We start from the raw sequence: 27,871 nt of genomic DNA on the forward strand, positions 1-27,871 counted from the left end.
GTCAGCTTTCCTGCTCCTCTGATGCTCCTTGGCCTGCTGTGTTCATCCAGCTCTACACCTTGTTATCTCAGATTCTCCAGCATTGGCAGTTCCTACTATCTCAGCTAATCTTTCAGATCTATTTCATCAGAACTAGAACAAAAGTTAGAAATTATTATAGGCTTTGAGCATGTGAAAGCTAAGAAAGTGGGAAGTAGAACAAATGGGAAGGTCTGTGATTGGGTAAACGGTAGAAAAGACTAAATCAAAAAGTTTTGTGGTGCAACACCAAAGGGAATGGTGATGGCACAAGTAAAGAAATAAAAGATATGTTCAGAGGTGGAGTGAATAGCTACTGTGGGTGAGGATGCATTGAGGCTTAGTGCAACACTCTATGGTTGAGCAGGCATCTTGGAATCACTGTTCAGCATTAAGTGTAGAAAATGGCCACTTGGATGAAGCACAGGGTTACTGTCTAAGCTGTAGCCCTAAGATGACTCACTGCTTTAAAGAGAGGAGAGAAATTCTTTGTCCAATGCTGGTTTATTTCTCATTTGAGGTGAAGGTTAAGGCTGGGCAGCAGAACACTTCTCCCTTGGGACCCCAATGTAAACATTGACTAGTCTGCTGGGATCAAAGAAAGCAAATGCTGGAAATGCTACATGGGGTCATCATTTGGAGGCAGAAGGGGAGTCAGCATTTCAGATTGACAGTCTTTTAACTGAAACGTGGATTAAACCAGTCATCATTGTTTTTTGTAGAACCCTTAGAGAATTCAGCCTGATTTGAGCTGAAATATTTCAGAGCATCACTATTGAAGCGCACCCAAATTGGCCATGTTTCTCGCAAATTACCCCTTTCATCGGATTTTGCTGAAAATATTGAAGACTCAATAGCAGAACAAGATTTGTAGTGATTGCAGAGGAACGTACTGAAGAAGTCACTTCAGAAATAAAGTGTCAATTGTCAGAACTTTGACATATCCTGCGCAAACAACAAAATACTGTGTCAGCTCCACTAATCAAGAGAACTAAGTTCTTTGTACTACAATGTTACAAAGAGCAGCAGGAACTTCCTTGGCCTAAGAATAACACTACAAATTATTCAGGAAGAAATGCTATGGAAATATGGTTTTGAACCTTCTACGTTTGCCGTGATCTCAAATGAGAGTATGTGCTCAGAATTCTGTCGCACCTTCCATTAAGAAGTGTATTGCTTTCCCTTTCTCTCCCATTTATTTATTTTTATGTGAAAATTTATCAAACTTTTGTGGTAACAGGTTTGATAAATGTTTTAAAACATTGAAGTCGGTACTTTAAGCCAAGTAAACGAAAGACAACTAACAAAATTGTAAAGATAATGAAAGTTATTTTTTAGTCTTACATATCACCAAATGAGATATACAAAACAGTTGCTGGAAGGAATTTGATACAGCTACAGGCTCACAGACAGAGAGTAAAATAAATTGGGGAAAGTGACTTACATATTGATTTTGTACGGTTGAGGATCAGATGAATGTAGATCCAGTGTGAATCCCAGAATTTAAATAGCTTTCTTACCATAATAAAGTCCCTATATGCTGGGGACACCCAGTGCAGAACATCTCTCTCAGTCTATAAACATGACCCAAATTTCCTGCCTCTTGTCATTTTGATTTCCCTCCTTGTTGCCCCTCTGACCTTTCTGCTGTTGAATTGCTGCTGCATTCAATGCAAGCTCCAGAAACAGCACCTCATTACTCGATTTGACTCTTCATAGCCTTCAAGATTCGACATTGACTTCAACAATTTTTGATTGTAACCCATGCCCCCAGTTCGTTTCCTTTCTCTTTGCTGTGTTTCTCCCTCTCTTGTTTTTCTTTTTATTCCTCCTCTTTGTCTTAAAATAGCAACTATTCAAGATCCTGTTACTCCTGAACCCTTTTGTCATTTAATCTTTCCTGCTTTTTACTTTATCGCAGACCTTCCCTTTTGTTGTTTTTCACACCCTGCCTGTATTTCAATTGCTCATTTCGGTCCTCTTCCAGTTCCAATGAAAGGTCATGGACCTGAAACATTAACTCTGTTTATCCATCTCAAGATACTTCCAGACCTTCTGAATATTTGTAGCAATGTCAGAATTTGCTATATTTTGGTTTGATGTTGTTGATTTTTTAAAAAATCTGTATTCATCTCTTCCTCCTCACCATGTGTTAGAGAAGGATGTATTGAGATAACTATGAACCCAGCTATTGGGTGAGGAGGTGTAGAAGGGATCAGCCACTGGCATTGGTACTGGCTATTCTTCTGGATGCTGACCCTGTTTCTAGGGGTGAGCGTTTGCACCCAGACACCCAATTCAGCTTTGAACTGTAAGGCTTAAAAAAACAAAAGTTGGATTGCAGGAGACCCTGCAATGTATAACCATGAAATGGAGCCACGGATTATTGTAATAGCACTATTTATTATTGTAATAGACTTAATATGCAAACTCATTTACACACTCCTTTGAAACTATTGTGCTTCTTTTAGGGTATGTTACTCAAGAGGAGTGGGAAGTCACTAAACAAAGAGTGGAAGAAGAAATACGTAACACTGTGTGATAATGGGATCTTGACATATCATCCAAGTTTGCATGTAAGTGTATGATTTTCAGTAAGCTCTTCTCAAACTCTGGGCCATTCACCCACGCAGTCAAGCAGAAAGAGCTGTTGTTGAGAGTTGAATCGGTGGAAAAAGACATCACTTCTGCTGATGTTGTTTGTAATTTAAAATCACTCTGCAACCTTGAAAACTGTGTGGAACGTTTATAAATTTAACGCAACTGGTTTGCATACAAATTTAATCTCACTCTATTGACATATTCTTCTACTTCATTCTCTCTTGCATGTTTATCTACATCCCCTTAAATGCTATTGACCTGCTGTCCTCACTGTAATGTTGAGTTTTGCATTCTCAGTGATCTCTGAGTGAAGAAGTTCGTCCTGCATTTATTAGTGTAGACCTTCTTAAACTGTGGGCTGTGATCCCCCCCGATCTGTTTGAGAGATGAAATTGTGGGAATGCCATCTCCAAGGGAGCAATGGCTGGCATGTCGCTCAGATCAAGCTATAAGACCCCTTTAAAGCCTCACATTTTATGTATGACAGGTGTGGCCTGATAGACAGGTCACTGCTGCAAAAGAGCCCATGTAAAGGTATGTGTGCTTATTTAAAGAAAACCCTTCAGTCTAAATAATTCTCACCACATTAAACCTAACCTCTCCTCCCCTCCCTCCACCCACTCAGTAGGTAAAACTACAAACTGGAGGAACTGGCCTAAAAGAGGCGGGACCAATTTTGCGTGTGCTATTGGGAAGTTGACATGGCAATGGTATGGGAACTAGGAAATTACACTAGACAGAACTACCAATGTGCACATAATGCTGATAGTACTAGAGTAGAGAACAGTAAGCTAGTGGCTGAGGTCAGAATAAGAGAGAAATTGATAAAGTCTAAATTAAGGTTCTGTGCAATTATGTGAATGCACGTGAATAAGGCTGATGAGTTACAAATGCCAATAACCAAGCGGAAACACGATGATATGGCTGTGTCAGAGACCTAATTCACAAAGTCAGGATTAAGTATTAAATATTCCAGGATGTAAGGTATTCAGGCAAGATGGAAAAGAGACCAAAGTGTGAGGAGTAGTGACGGTATTGATAAAAGAGAAAATTACAGTCACTGAGAAAGAGGATGTCTCAGATGGTCGGAAGACAGAATGTCTTTGTCTAGAGGTAAGGAACAAAAGACAAAAGTGTTATTACTTTGTTAGGTATCATCTATAGACCACTGACGAATAAGGATGGTCAGAGGAACAGAAGTGTAAGGAAATTACAGAGAAATGCATCAGTTAATGTGTATTTATAATGGGACAGTAGTAGTGTAAAAAGGCAGAGAGGACAAAAGTTCCTGGAGTGTGTTTGGGAGAACTTTCTACATGAGAATGTTTCTAGTTCAATGAAAAAAGAAGCACTGCTAGTCGTGGTCCTTTTGAATAAGGTGAATCAAAGCAATCAGGTGTCAGGAGGAGAACATTTAGCTGACAGTGTCAATTGGGTCATAAAATTTAGACTGACCATGGAAAAAGACAAGGACCAATCTAGGGTAGGAATAATTAAATGGGAGAAAGCCAACTTAAGTGGGGTCAGATAAGCTGGAATTATGTATTGATTGAGAGGACTGTAATTGAACAGTGGACTGCCTTTAGAGAAAAGAAGAAATATTTTGAGCACAGTTAATATCTAGTCCCAGAAAAGGGAAAGGTAGGGCAAATAAATCCTGGAATATCAAAGGAGGTAGAGCTTAAGATAAGAAAGAAAAACAAACTTGTAACAGCTGTAATGTAGAGAAAGTAACTGTGAACCAGGCTGAATATAGAAGGGTCAAAGGGGAATTGAAAAGCAAATAAGAAGTAAAGAGAGAAAATGAGAAGAGACTGACAGCTAAACTAAAATGGAACACTAAAGTCTTCTACAGGCATTTAAATAGTAAAAAGGAGGAATTGGGTTATTAGAGGCCCAAAGGAGATTTATGCATGAAGGCCAAGGACATGACTAGGGTATTAAATATTTTGTATGTATCTTCGTCAAAGAAGAAAATAATGCACAGGTTGTGGTGAAAAATAAGGTAGTTTACACTGTGCCTGAAAGTGTGGTAGAGGTAGATCAATCAAAGCATTCGAGAGATTTCAATTAATATCCAGCAAGGAAGAATATCCTTTTGTGGAGAAGGGTGGAGTGTGGCACTAGAGATTGTTTCTTTCAAAATAGGCTGAATGGCTGATTAGCTGAGCCTGGCAGTTTACCAGCTCTCCTCATGCCTCCTAGCTCTCTACCTGAAGTTTCTAAATCTTGCCTCCAAATGTGCTAAATTAGTCAACAAAGGATAAGGTTTGATGGTGTTGCAACATGATTAAAAAACACAAATCATAGAATGGTTACAGCACAGGAGGAGACCGTTTGGCCTGTAGCTGACAAAACAGTCCCCAGTATCACACTCAAACTTTCTTCACATAAGGATATTCTTCATTTCTGGATATTAATTGAAAACCCTCTTGAATACATTGGTTGAATCTCTTTGACTCATTGAGCAAATCAGATGATACTGAACCTAAGTATTTTTACACTCTTTGACCACTTAAGTCCAGTGATCTCGTTTATTTGGTTTGTTTTGTGATCAAACCTGGAACTGCTTTGTTTACACCTGGTTGTGCGTGTGACCCCTAAACCTTTGTGATTAGAGGAGGGAATTAGTCTATTTATATGTGTAGCATTAATATTGAACTGAAGTGTTTTTTGACTTAGCATCTTAAACACATTGCATCCCTTTTCCTAGCAATATGAAGGTGGCTATGTGCTATCAGAACTTTTCATCTTGCAATCATCTGGACAGATGCAAGAATCCCAAATTTCAAAGAGGGCGTCAGTTTATTTTTTACGAGAGGCAGGTGCTGATTGGTCGAAGTGTTGTCAAGACGAATGTACCAGGGGACTATTATACAGCAACGTTTTGTTTAATTCAAAGCAGGCATGCTGCCTGGACATGTTCCTTTACTGCAGAGGACAGGTCCATATCTACAAATACATGTTGTGTCTAGCAAGCATGAACCACGTTGCAAGCTCAACAGACAAACTTAAATTGGTAAACAAAAAAAAACTGCAGATGCTGGAAATCAGAAACGTTAACCAAAATTGCTGGATAAACTCAGATCTGGCAGCAACTGTGGCGGGAAAGCAAAGTTAACATTTCAGGTCCAGTGACCCTTCTTCAGAATAGGAAACTTAAATTGGTTGTTAGTGTAATTGTTAACACACTAGGGATTGTTTACAAGTGCTTTCCAATTGTGAAATCACATTTAACATTAGACAATATGGTCTGAGTCTTGCATGGTTGGTTCAGAATTGTCAGAGAACAGTGGAAGGGAGATGCTGCTTGTTATGATCCACCATCCACTTTGGAAGCTGTGATTCTGAGCAATTTGGAACAATGTGTTTCTATCTGTACGTGTATTTGTGACTTTGACTACATAATTCTGACATGGACTGTAGTATGCGTGACTGCTCTGTATGTGCACAAACGTGACTATGCCCATGTGACTGTTTGCCTGCACATAACTTTGCACATGTGACTGTTTTTATGGATGGATAGACGGTATGAGAGCTTTGCAGTGTTGACTATTTTTGGTATAATTTAGTAATTGTCCCTGTTGTGCTATCTCTGCATTTTAAATCATTACAATTAAAAATTGCAATAACAAGTGACACCATTGAGCTTCCTTCCTCCTTTGCAGCCATTTGTGCTACTAGCTGCTTACATTAATGTTTGAGTTTCTTGTTTTACGCAAATGAGGCATGATTAAAGTAAAGCTGGGGGGGGTGGTGTGATTGTCAAAATAATGACTCCATCTGGAGCAATTTCTAAACTTAAAAATTGTACAATTCCTCATGCGAACAGTTTAAAGCACTGAGTTGTGTCCTGGGCATTGGTACTGTTTACAGTGGCCAGCAACAGAACTGGGCAGCGCACTGGAGCTTTGTCTCTGTACTCGGTATATGCAGAATTTGATTTTGATGGTGCAAGTAAGAAATAGAAGCAATCATTCTGCAAATTTGCAATTACTGAGAAAAACAAACATTCAGCTGCACAGTTCATGACTTTGTCTCTCTTTATGGTTAACATTTAAGCATTTTTAAACAAAAACAACGGGTTGTAACAGTAAAATTCCTTTTAAGTAGAGGACATCGGTCCTTAATGGTCTGTATTCTGTTTTGTCTTATGACCACTGAAGGCCTCTCATACCCTGGTAGAAGTTGGTACTGTACTACACAATGGGAAGGAATGGTGCTGTGAGCTTTGGTTAAACATCCATAAAATAATTCTGTTTGTTGAAATAAATGTAACTGTATTTAAAGGTTTGAGCAGTGTCACTTTGGAGAGAAAGCTGTTCCTTTTCAATAGATGTCATGGTCAATGAATTTATTCTGTTAAACTGTACAGCCTACTCCAAAGGTAGGCCTATGGATTTTGTAGACCATACTTTAGTCAGGTGACGGGTCAGTTTAAAGCTAAGGGTTGTTTAGGTGATGGATCAATGGGCTGATAGTTTTGTTCAAAGGGCAGGTTTGTTCAGGTAACAGGCTCATTCAGATGACATTTTCTAATCAGGATGCTATGACGTGAAACCCATCAATAAGTAAAATAATACAAATTGCATGATTTTGAATTTGATTGCATTTGTTTTGGGCGTTAGTGTTTATGTAATGTACCTGTCAGATGTGAAGTATTCTCTATCAAAACAATCTGGCTGCACAGTATTGGCTATTTCTCTGCTGCAACTTTAGGCAAGATGTAGCTGATTGTTACATTAGGTTAAGCTGTGAATTAAATGAACCATGTCTTATTTGGGTGCAACTAGCTTCGAAGCTGTCTGCCCTCAAGGCCAGTTTATAGCATTTTATGCCTTTAAAATTAGCGCAGCCACACATTAGCTGCAGGCTTTGTGTATTATGCCTTTGAACTCCAGAAGCAACGGGAACCTGGACAGCTTTTCACAGGTCGGCAGCTTGTTTTGCATCTTTTCCAGACACTGTGTGCCTTGATTATAACTGAAAAAAGCTTTAAAGTTTTTTTGGGAAATTGGTCCCAATCTCTGTCCAAACCAGCTGTTGTTTTGCTTGTGGTAGTTGTTATACCTTTGAAGTTTCTTTTTAGTAGATATTCTTTCCCTTCTGGCTGTAATAATTCAAGGTGGTATTGTTCACTGAAGTATTTTTATGCAAGGTATTATGCGGTATGTTGCATTGCTGTACATGTTTTTGGCCCTACTGGTATATTTTGCTTTGCAATTTGTTCATTCCACAGAATTGTTTTGGAATAAACAATCTACTTTAACAATAACCAAGTTCCACCTTTGATATCTCTACAGCCTGAAATAGCCAATTGTTCTTATGTCTCCCTTTTTATCATAACTGTAAATCTCACCCTCTATTGAATATAGCCTGTCATCACTGACATGACACTTATGAAGTAGCTTTGAAATGCCTCTCTTTAGAGGAGGCCTCTTTTAATCAAAAAAGTAAAACAGTTTTAGATATAGTCAGTTCTGAGGAAGAGTCACCAGACCTGAAATGTAACTCTGATTTCTCTTCACAGATGCTGCCAGACCTGCTGAGCATTTCCAATAACTTCTGTTTTTGTTTAGATATGGTAAATTTACCTTTTCTTAAGCCAGTTCTCTTCTCTTTTTGTAAAAGAAAGAAATATATAAGTTTCTGTAGCACTCTTGTCTGTAGGATGTCCCCAAACACTTCACAGCCCAGGAAATACTACTTGAAGTGTTGTCACTGTTGTAATCGAGAAACCATGGAGATCAATTTGTGCACAGCAAGTTCCTACCAATAGCAATGTGACTATACAGATGATCTGTTTTATTGATATTATTTCAGGCATAAGTGTTAGTCAGGACACTGCAGAGAACTCAACTTCTCTACTTTGTAAAAAGGCTATGTGATCTTTTACGTTCACCTGAGAAACAAATGTAGCTTAGTTTAATGTCTCAGTGGAAAGATGGTGCTCCCGTTAGCTCAGCACTCCCTAGATCAGGGCTTCCCGAAGTGGGGGATGTGACCCCAAGTGGATTTGTGAGCTGAAATATTTGCGAGTCACAAGTTCCAAGGCAACAATAGCCAACACAATGCTCTGCTTCATTCTCCACCCCCACCCACCTATCCACTCTCAACCTCCAGCCGGAGCTCATCTGCTCTACCCATTCTGCTCCTTCTTTTCTTCTTTTTCTTCTCTTTTTCTTCCTCTTAAGAGTTTTTCTTTCTTCTTTCTTTTCTCTTCGAATCCTGTCCTCTGGCAACAATTCCTGGCCTCCAAGGGCCTGGTGCAGTAGACTCGTGTAGTAGCCTTCTGGTGTGGTGTGGCATACACCACCTGGCCTGGCGCAGCGGCCTCCCGGCATGGTGTGATGGCATCCCGGTGTGGCATGATAACCACCTGACCTGGCGCATCGGTTTCCTCCCATAGGGGCCTCCCAGCATGGCATGGCGACCTCCTGGCATGGCGTGGTTATCTTCTGGTCTCCTGCAGTGGCTTCCTGGCGCGGTATGGAGCCAGGGCCCAGAACAGACTGGAAGCTAAGTGCCAGAGTAGATGGCTGTACTGAATTTTTATTCTGTAATGCTGGACATTTTATTTCTTACATTGTCTAAAACCGTATAACTAACGAAGCTGTGTCTAGGTACTTTTGTACCTAAGTTGGCGCTGTAATTGTTGACATATAAACTTTTCACTATACTCATTGACTATATGTGACAGTAAAGGCTATTCCATTCTATTCTATTCTGCTGTCAGGTGGTTTTCCCTCATGAAGTAGTTGTAACAATTTCCAAGCTTAAAAATGGGGTCACAATGGAGTAAGGCTTGGGACTTGGAGCCCTAGATTATATTCTCAAGTGAGACCTACACCCATCACCTTGTGATACAGAGAAGCACATGACCCATTGATCAATGTATGAAATCTTAAAAGCATGACCATCTCGCTTTCTCTCTATATTCTCTTCCCAGCATGCTGTGATGCAGAGGCGCAACCACCCCCCCAAATACAATTGCACCCTGATCACTGTTACCGATACAAGCTATGCCACAGCTAAAAATATATGAACCCTAAACTATATTCAGTTGTGTGCACACTTGGGAGGAAGCTCCAAATGGGTATAGGTGTCCAGAACAGACAATGATGGGTTGATCATCCCTTACGGCAACCTTGTTGTCACATTTAGTTGAGAGGAACACCACATGAGGAATATACTAAGTGGTTTCAGTCCATTCCCCCACCCTTGCTATAGTTGGATTGTACCACATCAATATCAATTCTGGCCACATCCATGACCACACCTACAAACAGCTGTAATCGCTACCACATCATCATTTGCACAAGGTCTTAAAAGACGTGGCAACATCTGTACTCAGCTGGATTTACTTCATATCAACACTGAGACAATTGCAGCTGCATGTATGCAGCTTGAGCCACTGTCACAGCGGCGCCTGTGTGCAGCTGGAACCGCTGTCACAGCGGCACCTGTGTGCAGCTGGAACCGCTGTCGTAGCGGCGCCTGTACATGGCTGAAATTACTAATGCTTGTACACAACTGAATGCAGGCCTTGTTTATGACACCTCCAACATGACCATAGGCAAGCTGATAAAACACTGTGCTATTTCCCACCTTCAGTCACAGCCACGTGTGCTATGATGTCCCACTGCAGATTTTAACCCAAGACCCCTCGGTCCAGAAAGCTCCCTACTAATTGAATTTTACTTTCTAATGATATTGAAACAGGACATAATTTCTAATGAACACAGTAGTAAGAACCACTTTGGAAATTAGGTTAAATTATAAGTATCTTTACATGATTCCCGTTGCTTGAACTTCCCACAGCCTTTGCAGTGTTTAGTTGAAAGTGGAGAGGTAAAATAAACAATGCAGCAGCTGGGTGCCACCAGGAGTTTTAAATGTAGTTTTTCTTAAAAAAAAGAGCAGAATAAAACAATACAGAAGAAGGCCATTTGACCCATTGTATTGGTTCTGATTCTTTCAAAGAGCTATGCAGTTAGTCCCACTTGTTTGTTATTTATTGTCAACATGTACCTAATACACCTTCAAGTATTTAACTTCAAAAAGTTAAATACCACTAACTTCATGAAGGATATAATGCTATGTACAACCCAGACTGCGCGGCTGTGAAGAGAAAATGCATGGATATGACAGCAACGTTAGGTCAACTGTAGTGTGTGCTGCTTATATGAGAATGAGAGCGCCAACTGTCCTGGCTTCCCAATTAGTGCATTCCTTAATTCAAGTTGTTTAATTGTTAATGACACCCGAAGATCCACACAATTAGATTGTTAAGTATAATTTCAGTTACCAGACAATTAAGGAAGTTGGTGGAGAAGATAAAAATATTATTGATGAAGATTTTCTTTTACATCAGGGAAATCGCAAAACAAGATCACAGGGAGAAATTGCATTGTTTGAAAACCCATTTAGAAATGGGACTCCCATCTGTTTGGTTTTTGCACCAAATAGGCAAGCTTTGAATGAACTGTCAGCAATTTCTAACAATGTAAATTGGCTGCCAAAAGGCTGCTCTTTAAAAGATTCCTTTCACATCTACCCTACCAACTTTTACTTTTCTAATATGAAGCCGTTGATTCCTGACAAATTTACAGTTACAGAATGTTATGACCAAGTGGATATTGCTCTTGCCTCAGAGCCAAAAAGATGTTGTAGGTTCAAGACCACAAGGTCTTCAGCATATGCTGGACTGTTGGAGGTGCTGTCTTTTGGAGGGAATGTTAAACTGAGGCTCCACCTAGCTCCGTAGGTGAATGTGAGAGTCTGAGTGTTTATCCATCACAGATCTTGCTAAAACTAATTATCTGATCATCATCTCATTGTTCGTGAGAACTTTCTGTGCACTAGTTGGCTATTGCATTTAATATGTTATAACACCAATTGCACTTTGTCTGCAGTTTATTAGTTGTAGAAAAATTAGGTCTGTGCTGTATCAAATGCTGTTCTTCGCTTTACACCCAAAACAAAGTTGACATCACCAATCAAACCATTATGCCAATTCATGAAATATGCTCACCTGCTTGTCTTGCTCTTAACTTCAGAAAAGATGCCAGACCATTTTAGGTAAGTTTTGTTTCAGATGCCCCTAGTAGTACATTTCAGTTCATCAGCAAGCTGTGCTGAAGGACCTGCACCATGCCCCTGGTCTACATATTCTGCTAGATTTAGTTAGAACGTCAAAACAAGGATGTTAGCAGAGACGCCTGTTGTTGCCCTCCACTGAATTTGCGGGAGAAAGGAAGTTGCAGGATGAGTTACATTACATCACTGATACCTGGGATTTCATTATTGTTGGTCAAAAGTGAGCTTGTATTTCTCATGTCTTCCACAACCTCAGGATTTCCCAAAGTCTGTTGGAGCCAATGAACTATGTTTTGAATTGCAATCACTGTTTCTTGTGGGAAACATAGTGGCAGACAATTTGTGCTTAGCACAACCCACATGCAGTACTGTGATGATGACCAGGTCATTTGGTCAATAACTTTAATATGATGGTTCTTTAATAATTATTGGCCAGGACACATGAGAAAGGGTGGTTTTTGTGATAGAGAGAAAAAAAACCTTGATATCAAGACTTTTTCCTTTCTAAAGTGCATTAAAAGGCAGGGAGTGAAAGTTATCTGTGCAGTCAGATTGTGATTGTAAATTTATTGCCAACATTCTGTCCATCTCATCCCCTGGGATTTCACCAGTTCCATCCAACAACCCCACACGTTTACCCAAGTAAAGATTTGCTATCTCTGGTGATGTAAACAATCCATTGGTATTAACTGCTGAAGAACTGCGACATTTCCCCAGGGCCCTGGCTGGTATTTATCTCAACCAATATTACTAAATGAAAACTGATTGCCTGTCTGGTCTTTATTACTTTGCTGTTTATGGTGCTTTTCTGTGTCCATATTGGCTGCCACATTTTCATGAAATGCACTTCAAGGGTCCTTTATCAGCTGTGAAGTACTTTGCAGACATCCCAAGGTTGTGGAACAACAGGTTCCTTTTTCCACGCAGAAACATTTGCATTTGTGTTGTCAAATAGTTTTATTTCGCCTGGGATATTCTTCCTACTATTGCATTGACCTAGGTTCAATCAGTCCCCAACGTTTGGCAGATCTTTCTACTTAAACTCAACCCACAGATCTGCACTTCCATGGACCAGGATTATTGGATTTCCATGTTCCTCTCAAACTGTAGGTCACTATAGCTTGAAGTAACTCTTGGATGTTGCTCTGTACCATGGGCTGATAAGGAAAGTGTTGGTGGGAATGTATCGCTGTAGCTTGAATATTGGAACCCAATCCTTGTCGAATTGAAGGGCACAAGCCACAGCGGAATAAATCACAACCTGGCTTCACTGAACCCGACAGAAATGTACGTTGCCATTTGATGAAGCAGCATGTGAATTTGTAAATCATTGATCGGTCCAATAGGCAATCCTCACTAACAATTTCTCTAAACTGTTTTGATGTCCACTCTGAAATTTTTCTTCTTGACATATCAATAAATGCTAACCTCTAGTTGTTTGGTGTGTGCACATGTGTGTCTGTGTCTGAGTGAATGTAAATAAATATATAGGAAAATCCCTGTAGAGAAATGTATTCTACTGAACTGAGCACCTTTGCCAGTAAGGTTCAAGTTTCATTTTATTCAGAGAATGAAACTCAAATAGCAGCTCCTTTTATTCAGTGTTCTTTGTCATCCTATTGTGTCCTGACTGCTGTTAATATGACCTCACTTTGTATCATGATTGTTGTTGGAACGTTGCTGCATGTCATGATGAACAGTGATAATGGCCTAATACTTTGCATCATTGCTTGGAGAAGGCAACATTTGCAACATTAAGTCTTTGACTGGAGAATCTTGGCATGTTTAGATGGAATCAGAGCACAGTAGTGCTGCCAGTTGCTTGGGCTGTTCAAATAATTTTTACTCAAGTTTGCAATCATGTTGCTAAACTTAGCAAAATTCTCTTTGTCTCTGTTGTGGTAGAGATTTTGAGTCAAAATGTTTGTGGCTGCTCTATGTACTGCATTTGTCTGAGACCTGCCTGTGCCCTGGAAGAGACTGTAACATCTCTCCTTTTTAAAAGGCAGAATTATTCAACAGTCATAGGCTGCCTTATTTAAAAGTGTGCGGGAATTCTTGATTCTTTTGATCTAATAATGCACGGTGTCTGTTTTCCTCGATAACTTGCTCATAAACGGCAGCGACAATTAGCAAGACACCAGTTCATTGTGCAGTGGAAGTCGCAAGAGGCTGCGCTGGAGGTATCTGAGCTGATGCTGTCGCCCTGTCAGTGCTTAGAGAGCTGTGGTTTTGTGACAGAATTGCGGATCGCCAGCAGGATTCCCTCATCGCACCTCATTTGCATCTGGGGCATCAATTAGCATGTTTGTTGAGGCTAATTGAATGAAACTCAATCATAGCTCTTAATTGCTTGACTATGTGAAAAGAAATCACATTAATGCAGCTAATTAAGTGGATGGCAATAGATGCAACATAATTAGAGCCTGCTGTAAAAACAAGCAGCAGCATAGGAGCAAAGAGGGTGGATTTGAGCACCCGGTCACCTAGTTTATTGATGCTTTGTGAGAGTAGCAATGGCCCAGAGGCCCTCCCAGTTACGCTTTTTGGGGTTGATGAACAGCAATAAATGCAAATGGGTTTGCAATTACTCTTTTCAAGCTGTTATGGGGCAGAGGTCTGCAAGGACCACACTTGTGGAGACTTGCATCAAGTAGTCTCCAGTGACTTGTTAAGAGTTGTTTGAGTACTTTGGTCTGAATTGCCCTTGTGTCTTGTTAAGATCTTTCTGTTTTGATCAGTACTTGGGACACAACTGACACAATTAATTACAGAGACAGCATTTGCACATGAAAAACAGGACGAGCTGACTTGAATTTCTGATTCTGTCACACGTGTGATAACTGGAGTTTGATGTTTGTAAATATCTCTGCTAGTTTCCTGGCAGTTTAATGAGAATAAAATGAGTCAATGTAAAATAAAAGGAATTTTAAAATCTAGTGTTTTTTTTAAAAATACCTGTTTTATCTACATGTTAAAGTTGATTTTATGATATATTTTAGTGGTGACATCAAATTTGGCGAATAAGATATTTTTTCCTCTTGCGGTTAAAGATTTCTCGAAGGTGTTTAAATCCACTTTGTACTTATTCATTTTACTATTTTTATTTAGGAAACTCATTCTAAAAGTGTTTCTATGTCTGTGCCTAGGATTACATGCAGAATGTCCATGGAAAGGAGATTGACCTCCTTCGGACTACAGTCAAGGTTCCTGGAAAGCGGCCCCCTCGTGCAACCTCGGCCTGTGCCCCCCTCTCCAGTCCTAAAACAAATGGTCTGCCCAAAGACCTGAGCAATTTGCACATTACGCAGAACCCAGGTGAGTAATGCAACATGATCTCAGGGAAATTAACCACTGGAAATTGCACGCATGTCTGTAACCGTCCTGAAGTGCACACAAGGCATGAATAACTAGGAACCAGACTTGTGTCCAGAGCAAAGTGGAGACCAGCTCTTCAATTCGCCTGCAGGTGCCCTCACTAATATAATGCCAGTCAGCTTTCTTAGTATGGTACAGTTTGAAGCCAATGTAAAATTCTTTTTTTACTCCTTTTTTCTGTGTGATTCCCAGCCAGTTGTGCAGCTAATGAAGCAGCAAAGTGATCTGTCCTGCTATCAGTAAAGTGGCTAGCACATTGCTGCGTCAGTTACTGAGATGAACAGCTGCCTGTGAATTGTAAGGAGAATAGAGAAGGCTAAGTCAAAGATAATTAGCAAATTAAATGTGGGAAAACAAGTACTTTTTGTATCAGATACTCTTTCTTATCTTGTCCAGAGGTTGAAGACAGTGAAATTAGAACAACTCCACCAACCCCACCCAACCCATAAAAAAAAATGGAAAGTATCTTTTTCCTGCTCTTTTAAAAGGGGCTCGAGCAAAGCTGTCAATGCAAATCAGTGAGCTTGATCACTGACTTGAGGCTTTAATTTCCCATGAAGGCACACCAGTTGATATATTCCTGTAACCTTCCTATATGCGCAATAATAATCCATTTGTTATCCCATTGAAAATAAGAGAGTTAATCAAGACATTAAATCATTATGCAATTGCATTTAAAAAATGTGGTGGGGAGGGTAATTAACTTCAAGGTGTCAAAGGTATGTTGAATTTTTGCTTGAAGTGTCTGCCGTCCCAACCATTCGACAAAATGACTCTTAAGAAAATAAAGTATGTTTGTTGCTATCCTTAAAGCTGTTGAGTGACATCGTGATATTGTGGTGCGTGCATTCTTATTAGAGCTTAGATACAGAGGATAAAGTGTTTGGGGAGAACGCAGGAGGGTGTAAAGCTGGAGTTAGCGTTGAAATCATTGACAAACCAATGCACTGTATTCGGAATCGAGCAGACACAGCATAAATAGGCTCTTAATGTTTTAATTGAGGAATGAGAGGCTGCTCAAAGGAGAACATTGGGTAGAAAGGAGCAAAGAAAAATGGTGATGGTCTCCAAGTAAGCACTTGACAACTAATCATGTTTAATTCACACTTGGTGTCGATTTATTGGTGGAACTGGTTCCTCACTTTAAGGGTGACTATCCTTAACTATGTCATTTATTTGTATAGTATATGGGGAAAGCGCACTATCTTGGAGGAAATGATACTTGTCGAAAATGATACAATCTACTCCTTTTTTATTTATTCTTTCATGAGATGTGGACATGTCCTGTGTTTTTTGCTCAAATTGTTTCACTTGAGCGATCTGTTACTTCAAGTAAAAACCATGCAAATTAAACTTTGTCCTTTATTGGATAGTTCAAACTTTTCCTGAGGAAGTAAACAGGACTCAGAATTCAAAGTAGACTGAACCCCGCCCCAATAAAGCAAACAATTGTACAATAGGTATTGAACAAGCTCCATAAAATCATTTCATTCTACATCTGCCATGAAAATGCATGTTTAATAAGAATGTAATTTCTCTAAACACTGCTGAACAATTACTTTATTGATTGTCAGATGTGGCTGAGTTAGTGGCAGCCTTGCCTCTGTGTCACAGTGTCCCACATTCAAGGCCCACTCTTGGACTTGACCACACAATCAAAGTTGATAGTTCAGTGTGATATCGAGTGAGTGCTGCACTGCTGTGCTGCTCTCAGGTTACTGTTTATAAAAAAAAAATCCATGGCCCTGTTTTGAAGAGCAGGAGAGTTATCTCTGATATCCTGGTTGACCCTTACCCCTCAATCACCATCACTTAAAAAGAAATTGGGCACTGTCTCATTTCCGATAGTCGGAGCTTGCCCTGCACAAATTAACTTCCATGTTCCCTACACTGCAAGAGTGGCTACACTTTAAAAGCACTTCATTTGTTGTAAACCTCTTTTAGAACATACAGTGGTTGTGAAAATCACTCTATATATGCAATTCTTTCATTTTCAGATGTCCACGTTCAGGTGACGTTTTTAAAAATTGAATTTTTGAAGAAATGGGTCCTCTTTTTAAAAGAATCAAGCATATGAATTGCAAGAACTCATTGTAGACTGCTCTTTCTAAAAAAAAATGCTCAGCATGAGTGCACCACTCAAGGCCACCATTTGTTACCACCCTGAGTTGCTCTTCAGAAGGTAGTGATGAGCTACCTTGCACTGCTGCACTTCCTGTGGTGAATATGCAAACAATGCTGTTATGGAGGAAGATCTAGAATTTTTGACCCAGCTAGAATGAGGATGCTGTGTGACTTGGAGAGGAGCTTGTAAGTTGTGGTGTTTCCATGTGCCTGTAGCCCTTGTCATTCTGGGTTGTTGGAGGTCACAGGCATGCTCTCTAAGAAGCCTTGCTTAAGTGCTCACTGTATCCTCTGGATAGAATTAATACAGTTAAATATGACTGGTAAATTTTGTTAGAAGGCATCAGAAGTCAAATTGGAAACAAAAGCAAAGTGCTGGAGAAACTCAGCAGTCTGTCAGCATTTGTGGAGACAGAAACAGAGTTAACATTCCGAGTCCAGCATGACTCGTCCTCAGAAGTCAAATTTGCTCTTTGTCATAAAGAAGTGTCCAGAACATAATAGAAAAGGCAAGAATTTGAGTCAAAAATATGTAGCACCAAGTTTGAACCTAAAGAGTATACTAGCTAGCAGGACTGCTTGTAGAATTGAAAAGGTTATATAAAAATGATGTATAATTTGATTAACTTTGATACTGTTCAAAGAAAATGTTTTTTTTGTTTAATAGACCAACCACCTTAATTGAGCAGGTAGTATACCAGCATTGGCTGGGTTCATATACACAAGATTGTGGCACTCGAGGAGAGATAGAGGCTTGGAGCCAGTGCCTGTGGAATCGGATACATAACTCAGTGTGAGTCAGCATCTTTACGAGAGGAATAGAGAAAACTGGATTGATATAGCGCAAAATAGCTCAATAGAATAATGCTCTGTGATGTGATATATAGTTGGTTGCGGTATTTAGAGGGAAGTACAGACTTCTGTGCTTCAAAAACACCCGTTTCTAGTCCAACAGCTTCCAATTTCTGATATATTCCTTTTGCGATCTGTTATATCAATTCTTTACCCTTTGGTACCCAAGATGGACTAATTTACTTCTCAAGCCCCTTAAAATAAGTTGATCAATTTTTTTTTAGCAACTCTTGGGTCTCGACATAAAGAAGGCGTTTGCTGACGTGTTTTGACTATTAATTGTCTTGCTGACATTAATCTGAAACCTCTCGTAAATTTCTTTCAAAACCCTCCAGGACATCATTAACTTATTTATATTTATTTGTGTGAGATCAGTAAACCTGCACATCTTTTATATAGATAGCATTTCTGCAAGTAAAGAGTGCAGACCACATATGCCAGTTCTGTGCAGTTTAACAAGAATTATAATTGCCTTGTTAATTCTTTTTTTGTTTCATCCGATAAATTTATTTATCGCAGCTGTAAACTTCAAAGATGTAAACTTTCGGTCAGCAAGCTGCCAGTGTCACGTAACAAGGTTTCCACTCAGCACAGGATGTGAACGTGACAGAATTTTGATCTATAAAAGCCTGAGAATGCAAGTCCCCTCTACGCTGACAGTAAGGACTTTGTCCAACCCATAAAACCAAAATAATAGCATGAATATTCAGTGACCTAGAATACTAATTATTGTCATGAATATTAATGCGATCAGACTTTCTTTCCAGTCAGACGTCTCTGAAGATGGGCCCGTAATGAGAGCAGTTAGGAGTGAATGCTGTTCACATGACAGTGAGTCGGGTAATAAGGATAGCTTGATTAGCACTGTTTTCGGAGATGAGAGGACTCACGTGGGGTGTGGGGGAGGCTCTCATTGCCTTGTTGAGCACCGCTGGCTGTGTGCCGCTGACTCAGATTAATGAGGCCTAAGAGGTGCATTATGAGCAGTGGCAAAGGTTTGATCTAATGGGTTCAGTCATTTTTTCTTTGACTGACAGACATGGAGAAGTAATTGGCTGTGTAGGAAAGCAGTTCATTGGCAGTCCTTAAAGAGACCCTAACCCTTTATTGTTGTGCTACTTCTGTTGCAGTTCATGATGTCAGAAATCAGAACTGCAGCATTTAGAAGAAAAATGTATCTAGTTATAAAATATATTTTCATAAATTCTTCTGACTGTTAGTTTTAATAGCAACGTGTTCATGTCTGGATGGAATAACAAGAACGTCTCTTTTATTCCAACAGCAGGCTCTTAGCCCCTGCTCAGCTTTTGAGTGTGTAGATTAAATTTAGTTTGATTACTCCAGCACACTCTGAAGACGATAATAGCCTTTGCTGCTTTGTTCTTCTTTTGCCAGCTCTGATATTTGCTGTTATGTTAGGGTTTATGGAGTTCACCCTTTGGCACACCATTAGCGACAGGAAGGACTTCTACCTAAGCTACATTTTGGAAAGTGGCACTGATAATGATGTAAAAGCAATGTTAGTAGCACTTGTGGTTCCATGACATCTCTGTGCCGTGTCAAGATGTTAGAGGCTGAATCTGGATTTCTTTCATGTTTGGCATCCCGTGTTGGCATCAAGCATTCCAAAAAATGTGGGCAGAATAAAAACCCTTCTGTCCATTTAAACAAGTCTCTTGAGTTCATTTAATATCATTCTGCTGTGCGGTCCAATTGTATTTTGAATTTTTGTGCCTCTTTCACCTTACTGTGAGCTTCCCAAGCATTGCTTAGCTAACACTTAAGTTGATGGAATACATGCCACAGCATGACTTCAAGAAGATTAGAGAGTCCTCCTGGCGTTCTGATTGATTATCTTCCCTCAACATCACCACCAAAGACTGATTGACTAATCATTCATCTTTTGCGCTATTTGCGAGATCTCACTGTGTAGTGATCTTACAATCTCAGAAATCCCAAAGTGTTTTGCAGCCAGTAAAGTACTGTTGTAAGGCAGCCAGTTTACACACAGCAAACTCCCATGACATAATAAACAGGAATTTCACTTCAGCCAATATTTGAGGGATTAATATTGGAAAACTTTTTTTCTGAGCTAGTTCCATGGAATCTTTTACATCACCTGAGAGGGCTCATGGGACCTCAGTTCAAGGTCCCTTCTGGAAGAAGGAACCCCCAGACAATGCAGCACTCCCTCAGATCTCCATTGAAGTGTCAGCTTCAATTATGCATTTAAGTCTCTGAAATTGGACTCAAACGTATACCATTGCCAACCGCTGAACCTTTGTCATAATTTGATGCTTCTCATCTCCTGATACTCAAAATTCTGAAGCTTTTTGAGATGTCCTTCAGTGCTACCTGTGCCATGTATTTAGTAGGTGATTTATTTGTGACTTTCTCACTGTGTTTCATCATGTTGCTCACTTACCGTTACTGCCAGAATCCCACCAATAATACTTGGCAGGAGTTATTTGGTTAGAAGCAGGGAGACATTTTTAACAAGTTCACTGGAAGGTCACCTGTCTAGTAGAGGTTTAAATGGATTGGCCTGCTTGTATATGACAGAAAAGAATTGAAATGAAATTATGGTTGATTATTGAAATTTTTTAACTCTGATTGGAAGTTTGTGAAAGGATAGTGCATCTGTGGAACTTGCTAATTTTATGTCCAATATCTAGTAATAGGCAAAACTATTGTAACGGCATTGTGACACAAAATATTATTCTCTCACTGACTGATATTGCTGGTGATACCTCGCCCTCCTCACTGACGTATTGAAAAACAGGTGATTTTTTTATCTTAAGGATGTTGACTGTACTATGTTTTACTGGCTTGTTTATTGAGCATGAAACAATCGGTCTTCTCAGGATAAAATCTGCTGCCATGCCCGTCAGTTGACCTCTCCCCTCAGTGTAAACAGTCTGACTAGAATTGTATCTGCCCCTCTGTTTTGTTCCCCTTACTGTTGGTGCAGCTCATTCTGCACTGTATACTGCAGGTTACAAGATAAAGGAAATGATTATTAACTAGCCCTTCAACTGGAAATGAGAGATCTGTACTTCCCTGTGCCTAATTATGTAGCAACCCCTTTTTTCCATTTAAGTTCATTTTTCTGTGTTTACGATCAGGTATTTTGTTCGTTATTAGTTATCTCAGATTTCTAAGTAATCCTGCATTGCCTGTTGAGTTTGAGATGTGCATCCAGCCCCAAAGAAAAGGGCATCCTTGGGCTAGTCATAGAATCCCTATAGTGTGGTAGCAGGCCATTTGGCCTGTCGAGGCCACACTGACCCTCAGAAGAGCATCCCAACCAGACCCACCCCCCTACCCCTCTAAGGCTGCTCTTCCCATAGCTAACCCACCTAACCTACACATCCCTGGACACTATAGGCAATTTAGCATGGACAATCCACCTAACCTGCACACCTTTGGACTGTGGGAGGAAACTGAGCACCCAGAGGAACTGACGCAGTCATGGGGAGAATGTGTAAACTCCACGCAGGCCAGTAGCCCAAGGGTGGAATCGAACCTAGGTCCCTGGCTCTGAGACAGCAACACTGTGAGCCATGGTGACGCCCTATGTTACAAGGTAGGAGCAGGTTTACATGTTTGTGGATTAGTAGGTAATTTTAACCTCTATGCTTCATATATAATGTGTTTCTCTTTTCATAAATTGGATGATAAAGTATAGTGGTCATTAAAGTGATTAAACTTTATCATGCAAAGTGAACCCTTGTGATTTTTATATTATAGAATGTTCCAAGGACTTCCTCTAATGCCCTCTGCCCAGATTTTGCTGGAGAACGGCATCTTGCAGATGGTTAGATCTTTTTCAGCTGAGGCGTTTTTTTTATGCTGTAATTCGTTAGAAATGTGAGCTGTTAATGGCACAGAGAGGGTAATGTGGCATTTTGGATCTTAGTAAATGTAAAACCGACACACACTCCTTAATCAATAAGATTTAAGGATTAGGAAAAAATCTATTGAATTAGGTTCAAGTTAAGCAGAGAAAGAGAAATAAACAGAGGGAAACATTGGACGAGGCGAGAGGGAAAAAAAGGCAGAAAGGAAAGTTTAAAAAATTGAACTAACAATGTAAAGAGTATCAATTAAACTATAACATTAACTATTTATTTTCTGAAGCAATGGAACTCCACAGTTTCTGCACCAGAAAGGTCGGGTGGTATTGCAGAATAATAAATTTCATCGTTAAAGGATCCTTACACCATTAAATACTGGCCCTATCCTGTGTTCCCTCTAGTTTTGTTTTCTGCACAGACCTCTGAGGTGCATGCGCAGCAGCAACTTATAGAACCAGAGGTTAATGCTACGATCCACATCGGCATGCATGTTGCTATGCACAACATGTCAGAGCAGCAGCTGCACAGCTTAAAGGCAGCATTGGCCCTAACTTTCTGATGTGGCCTTAATTTGCTTTTGCAGGAATTTCTTCAAACTCAGGTAAGTTTGAAGTCAAGCTGCTAATTTCACAAAGCCACCTTTCAGAGAAGCATAAATTGGCCAACAGGTTGTGACAATTTGCTGCTTGTGCTGTGTCTCCGGCTGTAAAATACTGTGTTATGTACACACCAATAAGCCACACACATTAACCATCAAACTCTGTATGACTATCACTATTATATTCTGTATGCTTGCACCACTGCAATAACAAAAGCAAATAATTGTTTATCCCCCCATGCAGTGATCGGTGGATGACTTTGAGAATGAGCATTGTGTTGGAAAGGGAAGGCTGTTTGGAAGTGGGTTATTGCTGGTGACTGATTCCATATAAGCAAAAATATATAGATATATGTCTTTTTTTTTTTTCTGGCTGCGCGTGTTCATTTTGAGGCTAAGTACCCCAGCTGCTGACTTTCAGTTTCACTGGCATGTGGACATAGATCTTCAGTTATGCTGTCCAGATCTTGCTATGAGTTTTCATACTGCTTGACCGGGGAGAAAAAAGGTTTTACAAGAAATAAAATGAGTATAATAGCCTTGTAACTGGAACAGGCAATTCTCTGATGAGAAATAATGGGTGTTGTTTTTACTAGTCTAGTCACTGCTGAACATAGAAATATGTATGTTATTAATGTGTAAAGGAGACTTTCACTGTCCTAAAGCAATTTTATTTGAATACAAATACAGATTTATATACTTGTGAAAAGGGTTTATATTCCACCTCAAGATAATTTACTGCAGAAACTGGCTACAAGTATTTTGGCTTCTGTTGATCAGGAGGTTAGAGTAGCTTTTCATTATTGTGAATAAAGTAGGCACAAATGTCATAACAAATTGTGTTGGGGGAGTGAAGGGTCTCGCATTTCTTTAGTGATGTTTGAGTGTGGTGTCAGTCATGTACACGTTGCACTCTGACCTTTCAGAGTGAGTTAATGGCCATTTCATTATAACGGACTGATAAGCACCATAAACCAGCTGCTGGCAGATGAAGCCTGCACCAACAGCTGACTGAAACATAGGCTACAAAGAGTGCGGAGGTGATCATGGCAGTTTGAGGGTCATAACCTGATAACAAGATGAATATGATGTGACTCCCAGGCAAGCCATTGTTCAGTTCTGGTTCGGGAGCCAGTTTTATGGAGATTCTAGCTGATGGCTAGAAACATTATTCACAAATAGTGTCTCTTCCATTTAACTAGCTAGAGAGGTGGCATTGAGTAAGTTATTGTCCTTTTAATCCTGACAGTGTCTTCATATCACAGCCATGCTTTTTCTCTTATTACAACAGTTTCCACTCCCTTGTTTCTGTTCATCCTACATACACAAAAATGTGGGGAATGTCAACAGGGCACATGAAAACAGTTGTTTCTGTTGGTACCTTCACTTGTATGAACACAGGAAATACAACAAATTCTTAAGTACTTCTATTGCTAACTGCTCCATTTTCTCATTGCTTTCCCACTGTTTCCTTGACTTTGTTGTGTTTCTTCCTTTTGTTTGCCCCTTTCTCTATCCCATTTCCTCCATTGTCCTGCTGGTGGGGGATTATTGAAAATAAACTTGAACATGAAGCTGCCCTGTAGCCACTGAAGAGTTGACCAACAGTTCCATCATATTTTTAAAATTCTACCCCCCATGTTATGCTAGTCATGTCCAAGCAAATTATTGGTACCTTTCTGTAGCAAAAGTACTACTATTTTATCAGATATGGAGTATGTGACAGTCTGGGAATTTAATGTTTATATCTGCAGTATTGGAGCTTCACTATAGATGGCAGTCCATAGCTGACAATGCTATAATATATTATAACATGTGAAGAAACAATAACATTACTTTGACAGCGTACAGAGATACAAGTTGGAGCTGAAGGCTCATATCAGCATCATAATGATGAGACACAGTATCACACATTGCAATCTTTTCCTTCACATATGGCTGTTAGCTTTGGCCAATGATGTCTTAACGTAATCCCAACAGAGAAAAGTCGATTGGCCAAACTAGGATCCAAATCTAATAATAGCCCAATAATCTCTGTTTCTTCCAAGTCATAGACATGGGTAAGGAGGATGTACCATGCTGTTATAATGGAGAATGGGCAGAATAGCTCCTGCAGATGATGCAAGAACTTTTCCATCATGCTTTGAAGTCTCGGTACTCCTACATCCTTGCAGGTCACTATCCTTTCTGCTGTTGCTTAACACAACCCAGTTATCATCAGTATTCCCATCAATTAGTCTTGTGCTCCACAAATTCCATTTAGTCATGTTGATGGAATATCGTAGACATATTTAAGACAACCTCTTCATAAATCTGTTGGCCATATTATAAATAGATTGCCCAGAAAGTTCCCCACTTTCAGAGGTGTTGGCTTTCAGATGCAATGTTAAACTGAGGCCATTCAGGTAGATATAAAAGATCCCAAGGAACAGTTTCACAGAAGTGTAGGGATGTTCCCCTTGGCTCATATTTATCCCCAAACAACCAACACTCAAACCTGTAATCTGGCCATTATCTCATTGGTGTTTGTGGGAACTTGGTGTGTGCAAATTGGATGCTACATTTTCCCCCATTACAGTGACTGCACTTCTGAAAGTACTGCCTTGCCTGCAAAGTGTTTTGGAACAGCTAAGGCCCCAAGATGGCCATATAAATGAAAGTTGTTTTTTAAAATCACAGACACTGAAGTCATGATTAAAGTTTTTACTGAACAATCTGAACAAAGAAGTTGTTTATTGCAATGCTGTTGAGGCTCTGAATTCTTGTCTACCTAGTTCACTGAAGAGGGTTCCAGAGCAACAGGAGATGACGCATTTTGAACGAATTCTGCTCAAAGGATGGGCACGCTGCTTGGTGCTCAGCATGCCCTCATGCCAGAGAATGTGCCCCTTATTTTCAAACTGTGTACCCTAGGTACAGTCTCTCCCTTTATGTGAAAATTCCTGTTTCCAACTAGTTAAGTCCCCACAGAATCCTATACATTTCATTGAGATCACCTCTCATTCATCTAAATTCATGGATAAGGGCCCAACCTATTGAACATCTCCCCATCTCAGGAAACAGTACAGTAAACCATCTCTGAACTGCTTCCAATATAAAGGATTTATAACAAAGGATTTATATAAAACTGCGCACAGTATTTCAGGTGTGATCTCACCAAGGCCCTGTATAGCTGCAGCAAGACATCCTTGCTCCTGTGCTTGAATACTCTCATTATGAAGGCCATTTGCCTTCTTCATAGATGCAGGTCACTGAACCCCTCAAATCTCTGCCAGTGTTTTCTCCACGAACAAACTACTTGAATCCCCATTCCTGCTCAATGTCAAACATTCCAACATTTCTTTTCAAAGAACTACCTTTCCAAAACTATTTCTCTCCAAAGAACTACCCTTCCAAAAGAATCGAGGGATTTCTCTCGCACTTCACCCCAGAGTGTTCTCCACAAAAACCCATCTCATTCCAAAGACACATGTTTTCTCCTCCAATTCTTTTTACAATTATTTAAAATGTCTGCCTTCTAATTATCATAGAAACTTGAAAAATAGGAATAAGTAGAGGCCATTTTGCCCTTCAAGCCTGTGCCACCATTCAATATGATCATGGCCAATCATCTAACTCGGTACCCTGTTCCTACTTTCTCTCCATACTCTTTGATTCCTTTAGCTCTATGAGCTATAACTAACTCCTTTATGAAATCATCAATGTTTTGGCCTCAACCGCTTTCTGTGGCAGAGAATTCCACAGGCTCACAGCTCTCTGTGTATAGAAGTCTCCTCATCTCAGTCCCAAATGGCCAACCCCATATTCTTAAACTGTGACGCTTGATTCTTTACTCCCAGTTCATAAGGAACATCCTTCCTGTATTTCCTGTATCTAGTCCTGTTAGAATTTATATCTTTCTATGAGATCGCCTTCATTCTTCAAAACTCCAGTGAATAGAGTCCTAATCAATGCAGGCTGTCTTCGTATGTCAGTCTGCCTTCCTAAGAATCAGAGTGGTAAACTTTTGTTGCATTCCCTCCATAGCCAGAACGTCCATCTTCAAAAAAGAAGACTAAAACTGCACACAGTATTCCAGGTATGATCTCACCAAGGCCCTATACAGTTGGAGCAAGACATCTCTGCTCAAGTACTTGAATACTCTCATTATGAAGGCCATTTGCCTTCGTCATCGTCATGAAATCATCTTACTGATCTGCTGGAAAAAAATCTACCACCATTTCAATTACCTTGTCATTACTGCTCATTTTCTTCAGGATCTCCTACAGGTTACCACATACTTTTCTCCATCATGGTCAATAGAATTTTGATTTTTTTTTGTTTGCTCCAGTTATCTCTTGTCCCAGGCAACAATTGTGTGACCGTCTGCTGTTTTCTCTCATTGCTTTACTCCCGTTCCCTTTATAAGGCTCCTCAGTTGGTATCCATTTCTCCAACTAGGTCTAGCACAAATCTCCTTTACTTTGTAGTTTGTGCTTGTCACTAGAAAATATAAGAATTCTACACACAATTATATGGTGTTTAAGCCACAAGGATGGACTGTTCAGCCCAGCAAGTCAGTGCTAGTGTTTAAATCTCACATAAGCCTCCTCTCACTTCATCTTACCCTGTATTTCTCCCTCATGTTTGTATAGCTTCAACTTAATTGGATCTAGACAATACTTGAATCAACTACTTGATATGTTCCACATTCTAACAACTCTCCAGGTAAAGATATTTTTCCCACATTCCCTATTAGATTTATTAATCTCATCTTTGAATCTATCTTCTATTCCTCGTTCCTAGCCGTGGTCTCTCCCACAAGTGTATTTGTCACTGAAATAAAAGCATAATACTGTGAATGCTGGAGATCTGTAACAAAAACCGGAAGCACTGGAGAAAGTCAGCAGATCTGATGGCATCTGTGGAGAGAGAAACAGAGTTAATATTTTGTCCAAAGAAGAGCCACAGTGAACTCAAAACGTTAACTCAGTTTCTCTACCAGACCTGCTGAGTTTCTGAGATAACAAGGTGTAGAGCTGGATGAACACAGCAGGCCAGCAGCATCAGAGGAGCAGGAAGGCTGACGTTTCGGGTTTCTGTATCTATTTAAGTTATGTCATCTTCTTTATGTCTACCCTATCGAACCCCTTCATTATTATAAAGAATTCTTCCTCTACATTCTCTTGGCCTTTTCACATCACTGTCTACTGGCTTTACAAAGCCAGAAAACTGCCAACACATCATGAACAAAAACAAAGTTGCTGGAAAAGCTCAGCAGGTCTGGCAGCATCTGTGGAGGAGAAAACAGAGTTAACGTTTCGGGTCCGGTGACCCTTCCTCTGAGGAAGGGTCACCGGACCCG

General features: G+C 39.9%; 1 protein-coding gene across 4 annotated transcripts in view; it reads left to right on the forward strand.

Moving 5' to 3' along the window:
• agap1 (ArfGAP with GTPase domain, ankyrin repeat and PH domain 1) overlaps window positions 1-27,871 on the forward strand; it is a 671,134-nt gene that overhangs the window by 474,576 nt on the left and 168,687 nt on the right. For all 4 annotated transcript variants that reach the window (XM_048599132.1, XM_048599133.1, XM_048599130.1 and 1 more), the window contains exons 10-11: window positions 2,490-2,594; window positions 14,868-15,036. In XM_048599132.1, coding sequence (XP_048455089.1) covers window positions 2,490-2,594; window positions 14,868-15,036 — 274 coding nt within the window. The remainder of the gene's footprint in view (window positions 1-2,489; window positions 2,595-14,867; window positions 15,037-27,871) is intronic.

Source organism: Rhincodon typus, chromosome 7 (genome assembly GCF_021869965.1).
Source record: "Rhincodon typus isolate 14 chromosome 7, sRhiTyp1.1, whole genome shotgun sequence".
NCBI lineage: Eukaryota > Metazoa > Chordata > Chondrichthyes > Orectolobiformes > Rhincodontidae > Rhincodon > Rhincodon typus.